Raw genomic sequence first — 16,937 nt, 5'->3', positions numbered from 1 at the left:
TCCAATGCGGTGTTCTCGAGTTCGATTCTAGGTCCAGTGCAGGGTAAATAATTTGACGGTGTGCTTGTAACTAATTTCGATTTATTTGATTTACAGCAAAATAAACTCAATAAATTCCTCCATCAAAAAACAGCGTAAACAATATTTAAACCGGCTTCAACATAAAGCTGTGTAGTGATTATTGGATAACCCGGAAAAGGTTGAATAAGCGCCTTTCAAGTTCACACACAACTAATCAGCAGGATAACAGCTGTATATAAGCGTTAATGGATATGCAATAAGAGCTTGTCCCAAGCGTCTCAACAGCCATAAGTAGCTGACTAAGTTCGCCAGATTTGCTTGTATAGAGGTTGAGTAAAGGTTTCGTCATATCGTATAACGTTTGAATACAGCTTGTGGCTGTATAAATGAAATGAGTAAAGCGTTTACATTGTGAAAATTGTTAGTTGGGCTCTTTCTTTAGTTTAAGGTACACTGTTGAATGTGTAATTGATCAATTGCAATATGTTTATGGGTAATTCGTACAATTTCAATGTCCATTCTTTAGAAATTTAGCGGTACATTTTTACAATTATGTTGCTAAATTTTACATAAAATATGGATCATATTGATATGGATTATTTGTATTTGTTTTTTATTGAACGATTTCCAAAATTTTATGGATCATTTACTGGTTTTATATTCAAAAGTATGGTTGCCCTGAATCAAAGTACAATCAATTGAAACTATTTCAGCCTCTATCGGTTCATTGAGTGATTCCTACACAGTTTACATGGCTCGATCGTTCATCTTTTCGTTGCTTCACACCAGTATCATCATGAATATTGAAATTGATCAGTTCAATCTTGTCTTGTTTTTCTATCACAATGAGAAGCAGCTGCATAATCATCGCCTGAGAATAAATTTTCGTCAAACGGACAAATACTAGCAGCACGAAATCCACTCAATGCATTTTTCACTGTCGGTCGCAGCTCCTACAAAAGCTTTTTGCACCAAACTTGCTAAGTTTTGAACGCTCACAGTCACAGCCTTACCCAGGTTCTGCGTCATAAAGTTGTCGATTGCTTGAGAATAGTACCCTATGCGTGATAATGTTTGCACCATCGTACAAATAAAGGGCGAACACGAAATTATTGCGACACCGAAAATGTCATGCCAATTTTCTTATAATGTTTAGAATCAAACCAAAATTTTAGGGTATTTTTATACATATATTTACTTCAAAAATCAAAAGAAAAGTTAATCGATGGAGCCTTGAATGTAAAATTGAACGCATTTTCGCTTGATGCCCTCCATCAAAGTCTTTGCAGTGTCATCCGGTACCAGTTTCTCATTTTTTTTTCCATTTTCTTAACATGTCTTTCTCGTCTTTGACTGTCTTCTTGCTCTTCCGAAGTTCCCGCTTCATTATTGCCCAGTACTGCTCCACCGGGCGCAGCTCCGGACAGTTTGGCGGATTCATGTCCTTTGGAACAAAATGGACAGAATTGGCCTCATACCACTCCAGGACACTTTTAGAATAGTGGCATGATGCCAAATCTGGCCAAAATAGCGGAGCTTCGTCGTGCTGCTGCAAGAACGGCAAAAAGCGCTTCTCGAGGCACTCAGATTTGTAGATCTCGCCATTTACTGTGCCCTTTGTCACGAAAGGCTCACTCCTCAGTCCGCAAGAGCAGATGGCCTGCCAAATGAGATATTTGGAGGCGAACTTCGACATTTTCTTCTTCTTAAATTTGTCGTCCACATCGAACTTGCTCTTGCCGGTGAAAAACTCCAACCCCGGAATTTGCTTAAAATCGGCTTTTATATACGTTTCGTCGTCCATCACACAGCAGCCATATTTTGTCAGCATCTTCTCGTAGAGCTTCCGTGCCCGAGTTTTAGCCGTCGATTGTTGCCGCTCATCGCGGTTTGGGAAGTTCTGTACCTTGTATGTATGTAGTCCAGCTCTCTTCTTTGCATTCTGGACGTAGCTCTGCGACATGCCGATCTTTTTAGCCAAATCACGGCTTGAGACGTTGGGATTTGCTTTAATCATCCGCTTCACCTTTCCCTCCGTCTTTTTGTTCTCCGGTCCCGGTTTTCTTCCAGCTCCTTTGCCGTGGTCCAACGTCAACCGCTCCTGGAACCGCTTCAACACTCTGGAGACGGTTGAATGGTGAATGTTCAACATTTTTCCCAACTGCCGGTGCGACAGGTCAGGAAATTCCAGGTGTTTGGAAAGAATTTGTTCTCTTAACTCGCGTTGGTTCACCTCCATTTTCGTTGAATCGAAAAACACGACTTCGAGTTTGACAGCATGTACACAATACACATCAATGAGAAAGTGTGCAAAATTTGGTTGATTTTTACACAATGGTAAAAAAGTTATGCCCTGTTGAATGTGTCGCAATAATTTCGTGTTCGCCTTTTAAGGTTCCCTTTTCACCTGTGCATACCTTGGTTTTCTTTGCATGCACGTAACCTATAGCTCATACCGTAGTAGGCTGTGTATAAAAGAAAATGATTTACTTAGTTTGACAGTAGTACCAACAATCAATACGAAACTAACGATTTTAAATTGGCTCACTACTTGACTAGCCTATTGGTCCCAAGCAAATGATTAACGTATCCCATTCTAGTCGAAATTCTAGTACTACGCAATGTTTGTTTTGATTTGCTATGAAAGTTTGACAGATAAAATGAGGGGTTATTGGTTTTTCCTATGTTTCGAGGGGTGAATCGATTAGCTTGGGACCGAAGAGAGTACCAGAGCTGAGCCAAAAAGTTGAGCACGTTATTTCGGGACCTTCTAGTCTTAGAGTTACCTCTATGGTAGTACCATGATAAAGTGGCAGCGTATTCGTGATTTGACATTTCAATCGCAATGGGAGTGTCCGGGTGCACCGTGAAAAGGATTTAAGACAGAAAAAAGAAAGGACAACTATCCGCAAAGGTAACCACAGGTCGTCCGAGATCATCTCGGGTTCCGAGGGTTATCGCTGCTATCAAAACGAAGATTCGGGTGAATCCAGTGCGTTCAATAAGGAAAATGGCAAAGGAACACGGGATCAGTGACTTTACGGCACGGAAGATCGTAAAGGAAGATTGCGGGGCGAAGTCGAGGGCACGGAAAAAAAAACTCACATGATTACCAACCGCATCAGGGAGCTACGAGTCGAACGCTGCAAGAAAATCTTGAACTTCCTTAAACAAAAAAATCCGGTAATCCTGTCCACCGACGAGAGCATGTTTACCGTCGATCCCGTATCAAATTCCAGAACCGACCGGTATATTAGTTCTCTTCCGGTAAAAGACGTAGCACAAGAACGTGTATCTGACCAAGCATCCTGCTAGCGTTATGGTGTTTGGATTGGTGGCTTCCGATGGCAAAAACAAAAATGGACCCGGTGTTTATTCCAGAAGGCGACAAGGTCAACACGGAGGTCTTCACCCAACCAGTGGATGTAAGATTCGCTTACAATTATGTGGGATTCATCATCAGAAGATGTAAGTGGAGACCGCATGAACCGAGGATGCGATATACCTAGCTGCGGTCCAATGCAAGAAAATTGGAGACCGAAAAATTTAGAGTGTATTAGTGAGGTAAATTAATTATGTCGAAAAAAAATAGGAAAAAGGTTGCCGACTGGACTCGAACAACGAACGTTGCGATTATCAGACCTGTGCTTTCTCCACTGCTCTCTCCATGCTTCTGAATAAGGATAGCCTAAAAGCAAACAAGAAGCGCTCATTTCCTCTCACACTCGATTTCGTATGCTTTTTCTGCTGGAGAGATTCGAGGCAAGGGTGTGCGTCGTTCTACCATGTTATGCATAAAAATCAAGGCAAATGCTTGCTTGTGTAGGTGAAAGCACAGACAGAACACGAAATAAAAAAGGCAAAAAAACATTACATCGCCTGCAAGGTCAACTTCTAACATTCGCTGCGATGTTCATGAACAGAGGATGATAGGAAACGGAACTAACATTCATTGTAATAGATTTTTGGTTTGCGTGTACTTCGAGATTTTAAGCAAGTATTTTCTTCCGTGGATCAAAGAACAGTACGGTCCAAAGCCAAATGTTGTATTTCAACAAGATGGGGCTCCGTGCCACACCTCGAACCGCACTCAGAAGTGGTTGCAGGAACATCTTCCGTTCTGGGCGAAGGATATGTGGCCGCCATCCAGCCCGATCTCAATCCGCTGGATTACTCAATATTGCGCGTAATGAAGGCCAAGGCCTGTGCTAAACGCCACCCGAGTACAGCAAGCCTCAGACAAACATTGACCCGTACCTGGATAGAAATGGATCCAGACTACATTATTAGAACCTGCCGTGCATTCCGGAAACATGTGGAGGCCGTAATTGCAGCAATAAAAAAAACTCAGAAACGAAATTTTTGAGATTTTTTTTTAATTTTGACATTGCTCAATGGTGCAAACATTATCACGTATACGGTAGTTTGGGCTCCAATTCATGAACTTCTTCCTGTTAAAAAAAAACCCCGAAGAAAAATATTCACCCTATTCTTAGACGCTGGATATTTCTCCGTTTTCTGCGATGGTAGAATTTATGGACAATACTTGCTGATTATCCACACTACTGTTTATTTCAATGACGATACACGAAGCATTAGGATCATGGTCATTGGGCCATCCCCAAAATTTCCTTAGACTGAATCAAAGTGCAATCAATTGTAGCAATTTCAGCCTCTATCAGTTCGTTGAGTAATTCCTTATTATTTTGGGCTTTAGTATGTTTTATTTCAGACAGTTTTACATGACTAGATCGTTCATCTTTTCGTTGTTCCACACCAGTTTCATCATGAGTATTGAAATTGATCAGTTCAATCTTGTCTTGTTTTTCTATCACAATGAGAAGCAGCAGCATAATCATCGCCTGAGAATGAATGTTCGTCAAACAAACCCGGGTTCTGCGTCATAAAGTAGTCGATTGCTTGAGAATAGTGCTTCTTTAACGGACCCATCACTGCAACGTCCAACGGCTGTAGCCTATGTAACGTGTGTGGTGGTATTGACATAATTTTGACATGATTCTCACTTGCCCGCTCCAGGAAGCTGATATTTTTGGTATGGCTGATTCGTGCTCCAAAGTGCGTTCTGCCCTCAAGCTAAGTTTTGAACAGTCTTGGCTAAATGCTTGAAAATGTGTATTATAAATTATGGATGTTATCTTAAAGTTCAATTGTGTACGGTACAGGTGGAGTATGCTTTTCACAAACCATGGTTATAAGCGATTGGTAAATGCTTATTGAAATACCACAATTGTTTACTTGTAAGGCAAAGGGATTGATATTTCTTTAGTTTTATTTTATTTGGTGCATTTTTGTATTACAAAACTGTGAATTACTCTGATTTATGAGCAAATTGTTGAAGTATACCTCATTTTATGAAACAGTTTCGAAGATTTAGACTAATTGATTTAAATGGGTCATTTTACCCCCACTGGTGAGTTTTGAACTGCTCTCCCCTACCAATGCTACCGACCACCAGGGAGGCAGAGCTCCCACACCTGGACCCATTACATTAACTCATGGACCGGGGACCAACGGCTTTACTTCCCTTCCGATGGAAGGCGTGGTAAAAGATTTTATGCCACAGAAAATTCCGGCAGCCCCGACTGGGATTGAATCCAGGCCCATTGGAGTGCAAGGCAATCGTACTTACCACTACACCACCGCCGCCGCTATAAATTTCAGTGTTAATCTTATAGACTTAGTTGCAATTTTCTGATTGTCTAGAGTATGCATTTTCAAATTTCTTCCAAAACATGCCTTACCTGACCTAACCTGACCTCTTATGGCAATCCATCCAATCCTATGTTTGTGCGAGAAATGTTGTTATCAGATCATCGCGACTTATATATAAACGTTATTTACGCGCAAAGGTCCTCCTGTTTCAGCTTTATAAAACTTAAGCCACCCCTTACTCGCATCACTGATGTCAATAATGAACCCCTGAAAAATTTCAATAAAATGTGCTCCAATTATTCCTATTTCCCCTTTCCTTGTTCAACCGCTTATATTCCTTGCTCGTCTGTCGTTTTCTACTCTTCATCATGCATCGATGAGCCCTTGGCGCATCCCTATATGCGTTCATCCATGTGTTTCACATTCGCCGATGATGATCCTGTCCGATAAAGTGCGAGAATTATGTAGCAAGGAGCAAAAGTGGCTCGCGCACATCGAATGCCATAACAGTACGTTCGATGCACTCATCCAAGCCAGATCGTTGGCCCTAAACCCCACTGAGGACGTTCGTCGCTTTTACTCAACATTCGTTCAAGTCTCTCCGGTGTGATAAAAAAGAAGATCATTTCAGTGTTTAAACGAGATCAACACGTTCGCGCAATCGGAAGCAGGATATTGGTCTGAGGTGTGAAAGAGGAGAGCATAAATCATAAAACACACTCTCTGCTGAACACGAGAGTAAGGTGGAAAATTGGACTACCTACATCAAAAGAGTGATGATAATTTGAGTGCGCCGGCAGCGATGGACCACTACTCGACGGTTGGATTGGATCGCATTAGCGGCTACGGGCTGACGGTGATGGAAGGCTATTTACCGAATTACTCAACCGATGCGTCCCTGTACCGCAGCTTCAGTTCCTCGGGCGACACAAGCCCATCGTTCACGGGTCATGATGCGAGTGTCAATTATGGGTTGTCTTCATTCACGGAAATGATTATCGACAGCGAAAGCTTCGTTCCGGTTCAGGCAACAACGACGGCAGCGGCGACGACAAAACATGATTACCTGGATCAGCGACTGTTGGATACCCAAAACCAGCAACCAATTACCCCCGTTCCCGCAAATGACCCAATTAAACCACCGAAAGCACGTGCTAATAAAAACAAACGACGGAATCCAGAGCCCGCTGCTGGCTCCAAGTGCCCGAAAATCTCGAAACTAGATCAAAACACCGCAAAAAATAATCCCATCACGCCTCCGAGTCCGACCGTCATGAAGAAAAGGCGCCTCGCGGCCAACGCAAGGGAACGAAAACGGATGAATAGCTTAAATGTAGCGTTTGATAAATTGCGGGAAATCGTTCCAACGCTGGGGCCGGATCATAAGCTGTCCAAATTTGAAACTCTACAAATGGCGCAGACATATATCAATGCGCTAAGTGATTTACTCGAGAGAGGTGCCGACGAGACTACCTACAGTTTGTTCGACAGCAGCAGTCCGGAAACGGCAAGTGATAGTAACAATAACCATGATCAAGATGGGCGCTTCGAGATTCAAAGGTTCTATGAAGTGGATTTCCTGTAAAAGAAGACCATAGTTTTAGGAATGTGCACCAAATGTAGAATAAGTTCCGAACAAAGCCAAATCTAGTCTTAAGGTGAAATTGGTGAATCTCAAAAGAGTTGGGACATTGATTCATATCAATTTTATGCTTAATAAAATAGTTTAAAAGCAGTGTAAAGTTGTTGTGTATATCTTTGTATTTGAAACCGAACATATCCATGTATTGCTAGAATTTTATATTAATTATTAATCAAAATTTCTGCAAAGAGGATGTACTTGAAAAAAATATATATGAGATGAAAGCATTCATATTCACCATAATTCATAACCTGATTTTTTTATTCCAATCAATGTGAACGCATCCTTAGTAGGGTAGTTCAAATGATCGATTTTGCTCCATACATGTCAATCAATTCCGAATCAGTCCGAATCATTCTTGCTCAATCTTGATATTTGCATACATAGGAAATTACAACTACAACTTTGCTGACAGTCACTTTTTAAGTAAACGTCTCGATTAAACATTGATGTCTGTTTTGTTTTTAAGTCTTCAAAAGTGGTGTGTAAGAAATTTATAACTAGAAAAACCGCACAGTATCGCTTTGAGGGTGTGGGAGCGCTGCACAATGGTCCCAATGCCGTATTTAGGAAGACAAAGATGTTTGCGCTAAAATAGTTGATTTTAGGCATATGATGTCTTGCGGAAAGTTTCTTCATATGTTTTGGCCATTTTTTATGTTAGTGAAATTAGGGTGGTCCATAAAATTGGTGAATTGAAAATGTAAACTTTTTTATTATGTGAGATAGATCAGTGAAATGCTGTAGAAAGATGTAGAACAATCAATTTGCGGCACCTTTGCTGAAGTCATCAAACTTCCATCTCTTATGGTTCATGAGTTATTATTTTTTTAAACAAGCAAGTTAGGGTGGCCCCTGAAAAATTGGTTTTGCCATTTAAATGATCTTTATTTCTTGTGATTGTGTGGTTTACATGTATGAATTTGTTAAGTGACACAGATGCGTCTTTTCAACTTTGGTACATTTGAGATTTTAATTATTATTTACAGTTCCTAGTCCTATCAGGCCTATTTTAAAGTATGACCACCTTGGTGGGATTGGTTTGATTTGAATTGGAAAAAGGAGACTACTTATAACTACTATTTACAACTACAACTAACCTACAACTACTATATACACCTAACCTACTATATACAAATTGCTTATCAAAGCATGTTCAGATAAATTACATTTTTGTGTAAATTTAGTCTTAATTTCGTTAATTTTGGAATCTATTTTGGCAATGCCTGGCTCTTCATGTAAATTTGTTATTCTAGTGTCGAAAGGACGATCAAGAACCATCCTCAGCACTCTATTCTGAGCTACCTGAATTTTGTTCCTGTGAGTCTGTGCACATGATTCCCACACCGGAGCTGCGTAGAGGATCGCAGGTGCTACGATTTGTTTGTAGACGGCCAGTTTGTTCACCCTTGAGAGGCGGGATCTGCGGCAAATCAGCGGATACAGACTCCTAACCAAGGCGGAACACTTGACTACGGTTTTCTCCACATGCGAGCGGAATAGGAGCTTTTCGTCAAACAACATCCCGAGATAGGTTACTTCGGCGGACCACTCAACCCTTGTGCCATCCATGATTACAGTACAAGATGGAGCCGGTTTCAGTTTAAGCGATTGCCGATGGAGGAACATGATCGCTTGTGTTTTGGAGGCATTGATTTTGATTTTCCACGTGGTGGCATAATCAGTAAAGGCGTTAAGGCATCGTTGAAGTTTGTTCGTTATTTCGCGAGGCATCCTTCCTTTGACGGCTATTGCGGTATCATCTGCGAACAGGAAAAACACGCAACCGTCTCCAAGGGGAGGAATGTCGGAAGTGTAAATGCTGTAAAGCAAGGGTCCCAGCAGACTGCCTTGCGGGACTCCTGCTGGGATGAAAAACGTGTCGGAAAGACAACCATTCAACGATACCTTAAACGACCTTTGCTGGAGGTAGCTACGGGTGATTTTAACCAGATGTAATGGAAAGTTGAAGTTACAAAGCTTGTATACAAGCCCATTGTGCCAGACATTATCAAACGCTTTCTCAACGTCTAACAATGCCATGGCTGTGGACTTGGATACAGCTTTGTTACTTCGGATGTTATTCATCACCCGCACTAGCTGGTGATTGGTGGAGTGCCCCTTTCTGAACCCAAACTGTTCCGGAAGGAGAATGTTATTTTCCTCGACAAACTTGAGCAAACAATTGAGAATGAGTTTCTCGAACAATTTGCTCAGCGCTGAAAGGAGGCTGATTGGTCTGTAGCTTGAAGCTAGCGTTGGGTCCTTCCCGGGTTTGCGGATAGGTATGATTTTCGCTGTCTTCCAGATACTTGGAAAGTAGTGCAGTTCCAAGCATCTGTTGAAGACAGCAGCCAGCAGAGAGTGAACCTTCATGCTGAGATTTTTCAACACTAGGTTGAATATTCCGTCAAACCCGGGGGCCTTCATGTTTTTGGTGCATTTCAGCGCTGAGCAAATCTGTTCCACTGTGATTCTATCCTCCGGAGAGATGGCACAAGGGGAGGAATCAAGGTTGAGTACGCATTGCTCAACCTGAACTTCGAGCGGACTTTGGATGTTGGAGCCAAGCAAGTGCGATTTGGCAATATGCTCACCAATCGCATTTGCTTTCTCCTGAGGGGTGATTATGAGCCGATCGTCATCATTTTTATCTTTGAGTGGTGGAAAGGGTTTAGGGTGCGTCTTTAAGACCTTGGCAACTTTCCAGAATGGTCTGGAGCGGTCGTCCAGATTCTGGACAAGCCGCCCGAAACTTTCGTTCCGGAGTGAGACCATTCTGGAAGCAATCTCCTTGTTCAGATTGGCCATTTCACGTTTCCTCGCTAGATCTCCAGTCCTCTGAAACTGGCGTCTACGAACATTTCTCAGGCGAATTAAGAGTTGAGTGTGGGAATCAATAGCAATAAACTTACCCCTCACAGGAACTCGTCGGACGCACGCCTCGTCAGCCACGGTTATGGCTTGGTGGAGTACTTCCAACGCTCGGTCGATGTCCTCCACGGAGTCAAGCGGCGGGTTGTCGATGATGTGCCTGTCTACCACGCGTCCAAACTGGGCCCAGTTTACGCGATGGTAGTCCTTGCGCAGGCTTGGAGCAGCAGCTACGTTGTATCCCAGTTCAGCCACCACCGGTTGATGGTCGGAGCTGAGTTCGTTTAAGGCTACCGGCTTGGACAAGCCGGTATTTGAAAGAAACAGGTCTAGCGTCGATGGGTTGCCTGCCGGTGAGATGAATGTTGGCTCGTCCGAGAACCAAACGGAGTACAGCCCATGCTGCGAATGGTCGAACAGCAGACGACCGTTCTGGTTCTGCTGGTAGTTCCGCCATGCCTCATGACGAGCATTCAGATCTCCTCCAACAACGAAGCGGGAACCGGTACGGGTGATGGTGGACAGGTCCTTCTTAAATTTAGCCGCTAGTCCACTACTGGCGGCACACTGTCGAGGGCAGTAGACGGCGATGAACTGGACGTATCCAGTCGACGACTCCACATCCACACCAAGGGCCTCGATGATAGAGGTGCGAATATGGGACAGAGTGTGGTATTTTATTCCTTTCTTGACGACGACCGCAACACCACCCCCCCTGGATCTGGTGCGATCAAGCCGGATAATGTTGTGTTCAGGCAACCAGAAGCTGTCGCCGGACTTTAGATGGGTCTCGGTTAGAAGGCCCACGTCGATGCTGTGCTTGCGGAGGAAGTCAGCAAGCTCAATCTCTTTTGCTCTTACAGAGCAAGCATTCCAGGTGACGATAGTTAGCGGTTTAGACGCCATACTGGATGATGAACTTACCGAGCACCTGGATCTGTTCGGGCTTATTGCGGCACTTACGAAGAGCACCGGACATGTTGACGAAAATTTCCATCAGTTCATCCGCTGAGAACAGATCGGGGTTGTTGTTTTGCGCTGTTGGTTGTCTCCAGAATCCAGGGGGGGATGGAGAGCTTTGGCCAGCAAAATCACCGGAAGCTTCTTGAGGGGGGGCGGGTTGCACCCGCGAATTCGCTTGCCTTTGCTGGGGAGCACGAAGAGGCGGAAAATCCTCCGTCCTGAATGATGGGGTTTTGTCCTTCTTGCGTCCTGGTTGATTGTTGCTTGACGCCTGCTTTCGGATGCGTTTGAAGTCCTCGCGTTTGGAGCACTGTCTGTCGGAACCTTGATGTGCACCACCACAGTTAGCGCATTTTATCGCCACGGCTCCATCCGCAGGGCAGTTGAAAGTGGCGTGTTCTTGAGCGCAGTTGCTGCAGCGTGGCTTAATGTTGCAGTTGCGGGTACCGTGTCCAAAATTGAGGCACCTCATACACTGCGTTACGTCACCATGGCCGCCACGGTATGGCTCCCACCGTACGATGATGGAGCAGATTGATCGGATGGCTTGTAGCGCATTGAGCGTCACTGTCCCTTTCTGGAAGTGCACCAGGAAAAGACAATCCGGGTACGTCTTCACGTTTTCGTCTCTCCTTGTCATTCGGAAGACAGCGATTGGGGCAAGCTTGTACCGGTTGATTTCAGCTTCGACCATCTTGGGGTCGAAGTTTGGTAGACCCCTGATGACTACCTTGAAGGGCTTCTCACCGGGGATGTCGTGCGTGAAGAATTCCGCCTTGGTATCCTTCAGATGTTTCACGGCCACTTCGTACTCCGCTTTTGTTCGGAGCATCACCTTGGTGCCGATCCTGCCGAGCTTAAACTCAGCTGCAACGCCCAGCGATGAAAGATCGCCAATCAGCGTGTTGAGTGGGACTTGCTTCACCACCAGTGGAGGAAGCTTCATTTTTGCTGCACTCGGGCTGGCAGCAGTTTCGTTGTCGACGGCGTCGCCGAAATCACCAATGACGCTGACGTTCGTCGCGGTGGCATCGTCCCGTCCACTCGCACCATCGGACTGGCCTTGATTTTTCTTCCTCTTCTTTGACCGCTTCACCGTGGCTGAGGTTGTATTCCCTACATCGGTGGGAAGAGTAGCGTACCTATTCGAAATAGGTACACTCAAGCTACCCTCACCGCTGTTCTTCTTCTCCGTTTTCTCTCGGAGCCTGCTCCGGGAGCGCTGTCTTCCCATCACACGGAGCGACCGACACTACTGACGACGCGATTAAACTGCGAATGTTTGGAACAAACTAGGAACTTTCGAACAACTCGACAGAGCGAGCAAAGACCGAACTGTACTGCTTGACGTTCAAGCAGAGAATGAGAAAAATTGGTTTTCTATGAATATCTTTTCATACGTTCATTTCTCGTAAAATAAATGTTCTAAACACTTTTAGAAAGAATCCTTACAGCGAATCACTACGGAAATTTGCTTTTACTCACCAAGAGCTTACAAACGTATAAGGTTTTTCGAAATGCTCTTCCTCACTCTCGTACAATGGTACCGATGGTACGTCAACGTCAAAGGTGAGCCAGGTGTAAGTGGCCAGGCTGTTGATGCTCTACGAGTGAAGGCACAGGAGATGTTAGAACAGGGCAAGGACATGGATGCCTACTAATGGATGAAATGGCAATTCGTCAGCAAGTGACATGGAACAAGCATAGTCAACGATTTGATGGTACTGTGAACTATGGTGGTATAACATCACAGGGAGAAAATTTAGCCCCCGCAAAAGAGGCGTTGGTCTTCATGGTGTCTGGCGTTGAGGAAGCATGGAAAGTGTCGATTGCATATTATTTAATCAATGGACTAAAAGCCGAAGAAAAGAAGAACCTTGTAAATACCTTCCTCTGCAACCTGCACGAAGTTGGAGTCAAAGTAGTAGCATTCACTTTTTATGGCACAATTGAAATGAATTTGAAAACCAGGTTTTCGCATCCATTTGGTGAGTATAACGTGTGCGTACTATTGGACGTTGTACACATGATTAAACTGATGCGTAATACTTTGCAATCTCAGCAGACACTGCTTTCAAGAACCGGAACTGTTAAATGGGAGTATATCGGGGAATAAAAATATCACAGAATTTAAGTGACAAACATGTCCACTTCGAAAACAGCAAAATGAAAGTCATTCTGGCTGTTCAAACCATCAGTGGCAGCGTAGCGTCAGCCTTGAATTTTTTAAGCTCCTATGAAGCTGATTTCACGGATTCCGTTCATACTGCTGAGTTCTTGCAACCAGGGTTGCTTCCACTCACTTGCTATAAAAAAATATATTTCGGAATTATGAAATCATTAGATATTATAATGTTAGTTAGTAGTTGTAAGTCACAATATAAGGTTGTAAACTAGGTGTTTGACTCATAAAATCTGTCATTATTGCTTTCAGTGCATCACAATCAGCGATTTTACGATTCGTGAGCGCTCACTCTGAGTGAACGCTCACGAGTTATAAATTCGCTAATTGTGACGCACTGAAAGCGAAATTGACAGGTTTTATGTGTCAAATACATACTTTCCAACCTCTTCTTGTTTTTCACAAGTACAAACTTTCATAATAGCATCCAATGATTCCATAATTCCGAAAAAAAAATTTTATAGCGAAATGAGTGGAAGTAACCCTGGTGTAAAGTAAGTGTTTGACTCATAAAACCTGTTCATTTCGCTTCGAGAGCGTCACAATCAACGATCTTATGATTCGTGAGCGTTCACTCAGAGTGAGCGCTCACGAGTCGTAAAATCGCTGATTGTGACGCAATGAAAGCAATATTGACAGATTTTATGTGTCAAACATATACTTCATGACCTCTTCTTGTAACTTACAAGTACTAATTAGCATTATACCATATCATGATTTCATAATTCCGAAAATCATTTTTGTATAGCAAGTGAGTGGAAGTAACCCTGCTTGCAACTGTTCAATAATATATTCGACATTTTGAATAGTATGAGGAGCGATGCTCAGAATTTCAAAAACCACTTGGTGAGGATAATATCCATGATATTCGGGAAGTATTTGCATTCGCGGAAGGTTACACCAGAAGTATAAAGTTACTGGATGGCACATTAATTTTGAAATCTATGTATAAGACTGGTTTCCTTGGCTTCCTTGTGGCCATGGAAACATTTCGTTATATTTACACAGAATACTGTGAAATGAATAAAAGCATGTCAGTTATATACACGTATCGTTTTAGCCAAGACCACCTGGAGATGTTCTTTGGAGCAATAAGATCGAAAAGCGGTTCAAATAATAATCCAAATGCTGGCAAGTTTCGAGGAGGATGCTGAACCAAATCGAAATTAGCAGTTCATCGTATGGTAATTGTACTGATTTCAATGCTACGCCACTTCTACAATGCTGTGATATCGAACCTGATACGCCTGATATGGATTCAAATCAACCCCTTCAAGAAACGGCTAGCCTGCAAACGGAGAATAAATGGGAACTATTCCGCAACGATGATATCACTCATTTTGCATTGAGCAACTTGGCAAGCAAATTGCTCTTAAAATCATCTGCGAGCAATGCATTGAAGTGATTTCTAATGTTGACACACTCCTTCTGATGTGCACGGCAGCTGAATTTGAGTTTAGGGTAAGTATATGGGCTAAGATCATCATCATAAGTATTCGTGGGTAAAAAATCATAATTTGACTTTTCAGAACCTTGTTGGAAGCGATAAGAACGTGAATGTGGGATTGCATTTCGATAACATGGTCATAAATTCTGTTGCATGGAGCGCTGCAAATTTGGATTTCCTTTTGCCTTGTGACGACGATCATCAGCTCCACATTCTTCAAGCTAGATCATTCCATTCAAGCCTTTTAATCGCCAGAAGCTTACTAAAATAATTATTTTTGAAGGACATTAAATAACGGATATAAACCAGCAATAAACCTGTATTCATGTATAATAAAATAAATATAAAAATGATAAAACACCTTCAGATTTTGCATTAACCTGCATCAATGTTTGGTCATCAACGAGGTCATCAATCAGTATTTGCTCCTGGCCGCCTGTTTTACTTTAGGCAAATCATCCTACGTATTGGCCCTGTCTCCTATGACTGCGAGATGAATTCACTAGACCGTTTCAGCAATTGGGATTCCGGAATTGAAAAAAAAACAACAAGCATTTGCAACTGAAACTCTTGTGAAGAATCATTTCAAAATACTTACTAGTCTTTTAAAATTTTAGTTCCAAACACATAATGTAGGTACTGTTGTGTTTAGCAGCGTCTTAATGTGCAAGAATCTGATGTGATTGGGGTATATCCCGTATATCCAGACGATCAGTTTTTGTTTTCGGGAAAATGTCAGAGAAAATAAGTCTTGAAACGATAAAATCGTTTCGCCAAGACATTCTCTGCCACTGGCACATAATGTAGATTCGGAAAACGATTAAAATACGATGGAAAATATAATGACAGTAGCGAAATCACACGAATTACTTTAAATACTGCTTTTTTTCTAGCTTTGCGCCGTAGCTCCAGCAGAACTTGTTGTATTTCGCGTCTAATCAAAACAAACCATTCGACTTCTTCTTCTTCTTCTTCTTCTTCTTCTTCTTCTTCTTCTTCTTCTTCGACTATTTGACAGCTCACAGTGGGCCCAAATCAATTTGTACCCGGGGCATTCGCCTTGACACCAGTCCCGAAGTGACGTTTCTTCACACACATTTTGACAGTTCCTTATGGGGTTGTGCGTTGGAGTGAGAGAATAAGAAAAAGTCCGCCATGTTTCACACATAGACTGACAGTTACATATGAGATTTCTCCATAGAAGTAAAAAGTTACAGAGCTCTCGTCAACGCCAATGGCGTCTACTTTCATTCACTGTTATTTGGTATAGGGATGTCAAGGGGCTGTTCTAATCACACTTCGCAATTTCAAGAGCGCAAATCATAATATTTACAATAGGGGAAATGGTTGTAATGTCGGCCTTAATACGCCTAATTTGGGCCCATACATAAATTCAGCAATCGACTAAATTTTCAATAGCGACCAAAAATATCCATTAGTACCGTCCCAATCACTGATTCGTTCATCTAGATAAATGTGATGAATAGCAGATTTTAAGCGATGGGCCCAATCTTAGATCCATAGGCCAACATTAAAGCCATTTCTCATACTATAGATCTGTAACTTTCAGATTATTTGCTTACGTATTGTTTGATATTACAAATATAATTGTTTATCAATAGCTAGCTATAGAATTAATGATTCCATCCAGGATTCTATCAACGTTAAAGCAAAATTCCTTAGCATGGATTAAAACTTCAAATAGGTGGTGGCACCGTAAGGAGATTGATGTTATTTATTGTCAAAATAAGTTCAGCCAATCGAGTCTACGGTGTATTCTTATTTATTTGAAATATTCAAATGGGGATGTTTCTTGTTTTTGATTCAATACTCATGGAATATTTATTTCATAACTACCAATCTCAAATACGGGAACAACACACTTTGTTTAAATATAAGAAAAAGGAAATAATTGTCTCCATGGAATATTTAAGAAATGAAGGAAAATTTCTTATATATTCCATGGAGGCAATTTTTCCATCATTTCTTCAATTATTTAAAGAAGGGCATATTTATTTTATTATTTCATCAACCAATGTAGACTAGAACAAATACATAGGGGAATTTACGTATTCTCGGCAACCTAAGCAGTGACCTTCTTTCTATAGCCTTTTTCTCTATGGAATGCACTCATA

The 16,937-nt window shown here is 42.3% G+C and overlaps 1 protein-coding gene across 1 annotated transcript; it reads left to right on the top strand.

Moving 5' to 3' along the window:
• The first annotated feature begins 6,221 nt into the window (after nucleotides 1-6,221).
• LOC135703817 (transcription factor atoh8-like) lies at nucleotides 6,222-7,430 on the top strand. The gene has a single exon (XM_065225143.1). The coding sequence runs from the start codon at nucleotides 6,497-6,499 to the stop codon at nucleotides 7,277-7,279; it is 783 nt and encodes a 260-aa protein (XP_065081215.1). The 5' UTR covers nucleotides 6,222-6,496; the 3' UTR covers nucleotides 7,280-7,430.
• The last annotated feature ends 9,507 nt before the right edge of the window (nucleotides 7,431-16,937 follow it).

Source organism: Ochlerotatus camptorhynchus, unplaced genomic scaffold (assembly GCF_037179485.1).
Source record: "Ochlerotatus camptorhynchus isolate MF236.1 unplaced genomic scaffold, CSIRO-AGI_Acam_v1.1 ptg000222l, whole genome shotgun sequence".
Taxonomy (NCBI): Eukaryota; Metazoa; Arthropoda; class Insecta; order Diptera; family Culicidae; genus Ochlerotatus; species Ochlerotatus camptorhynchus.
Note: the sequence above shows the minus strand (reverse complement) of the source record. Positions and strands in the feature narration are given on the sequence as shown.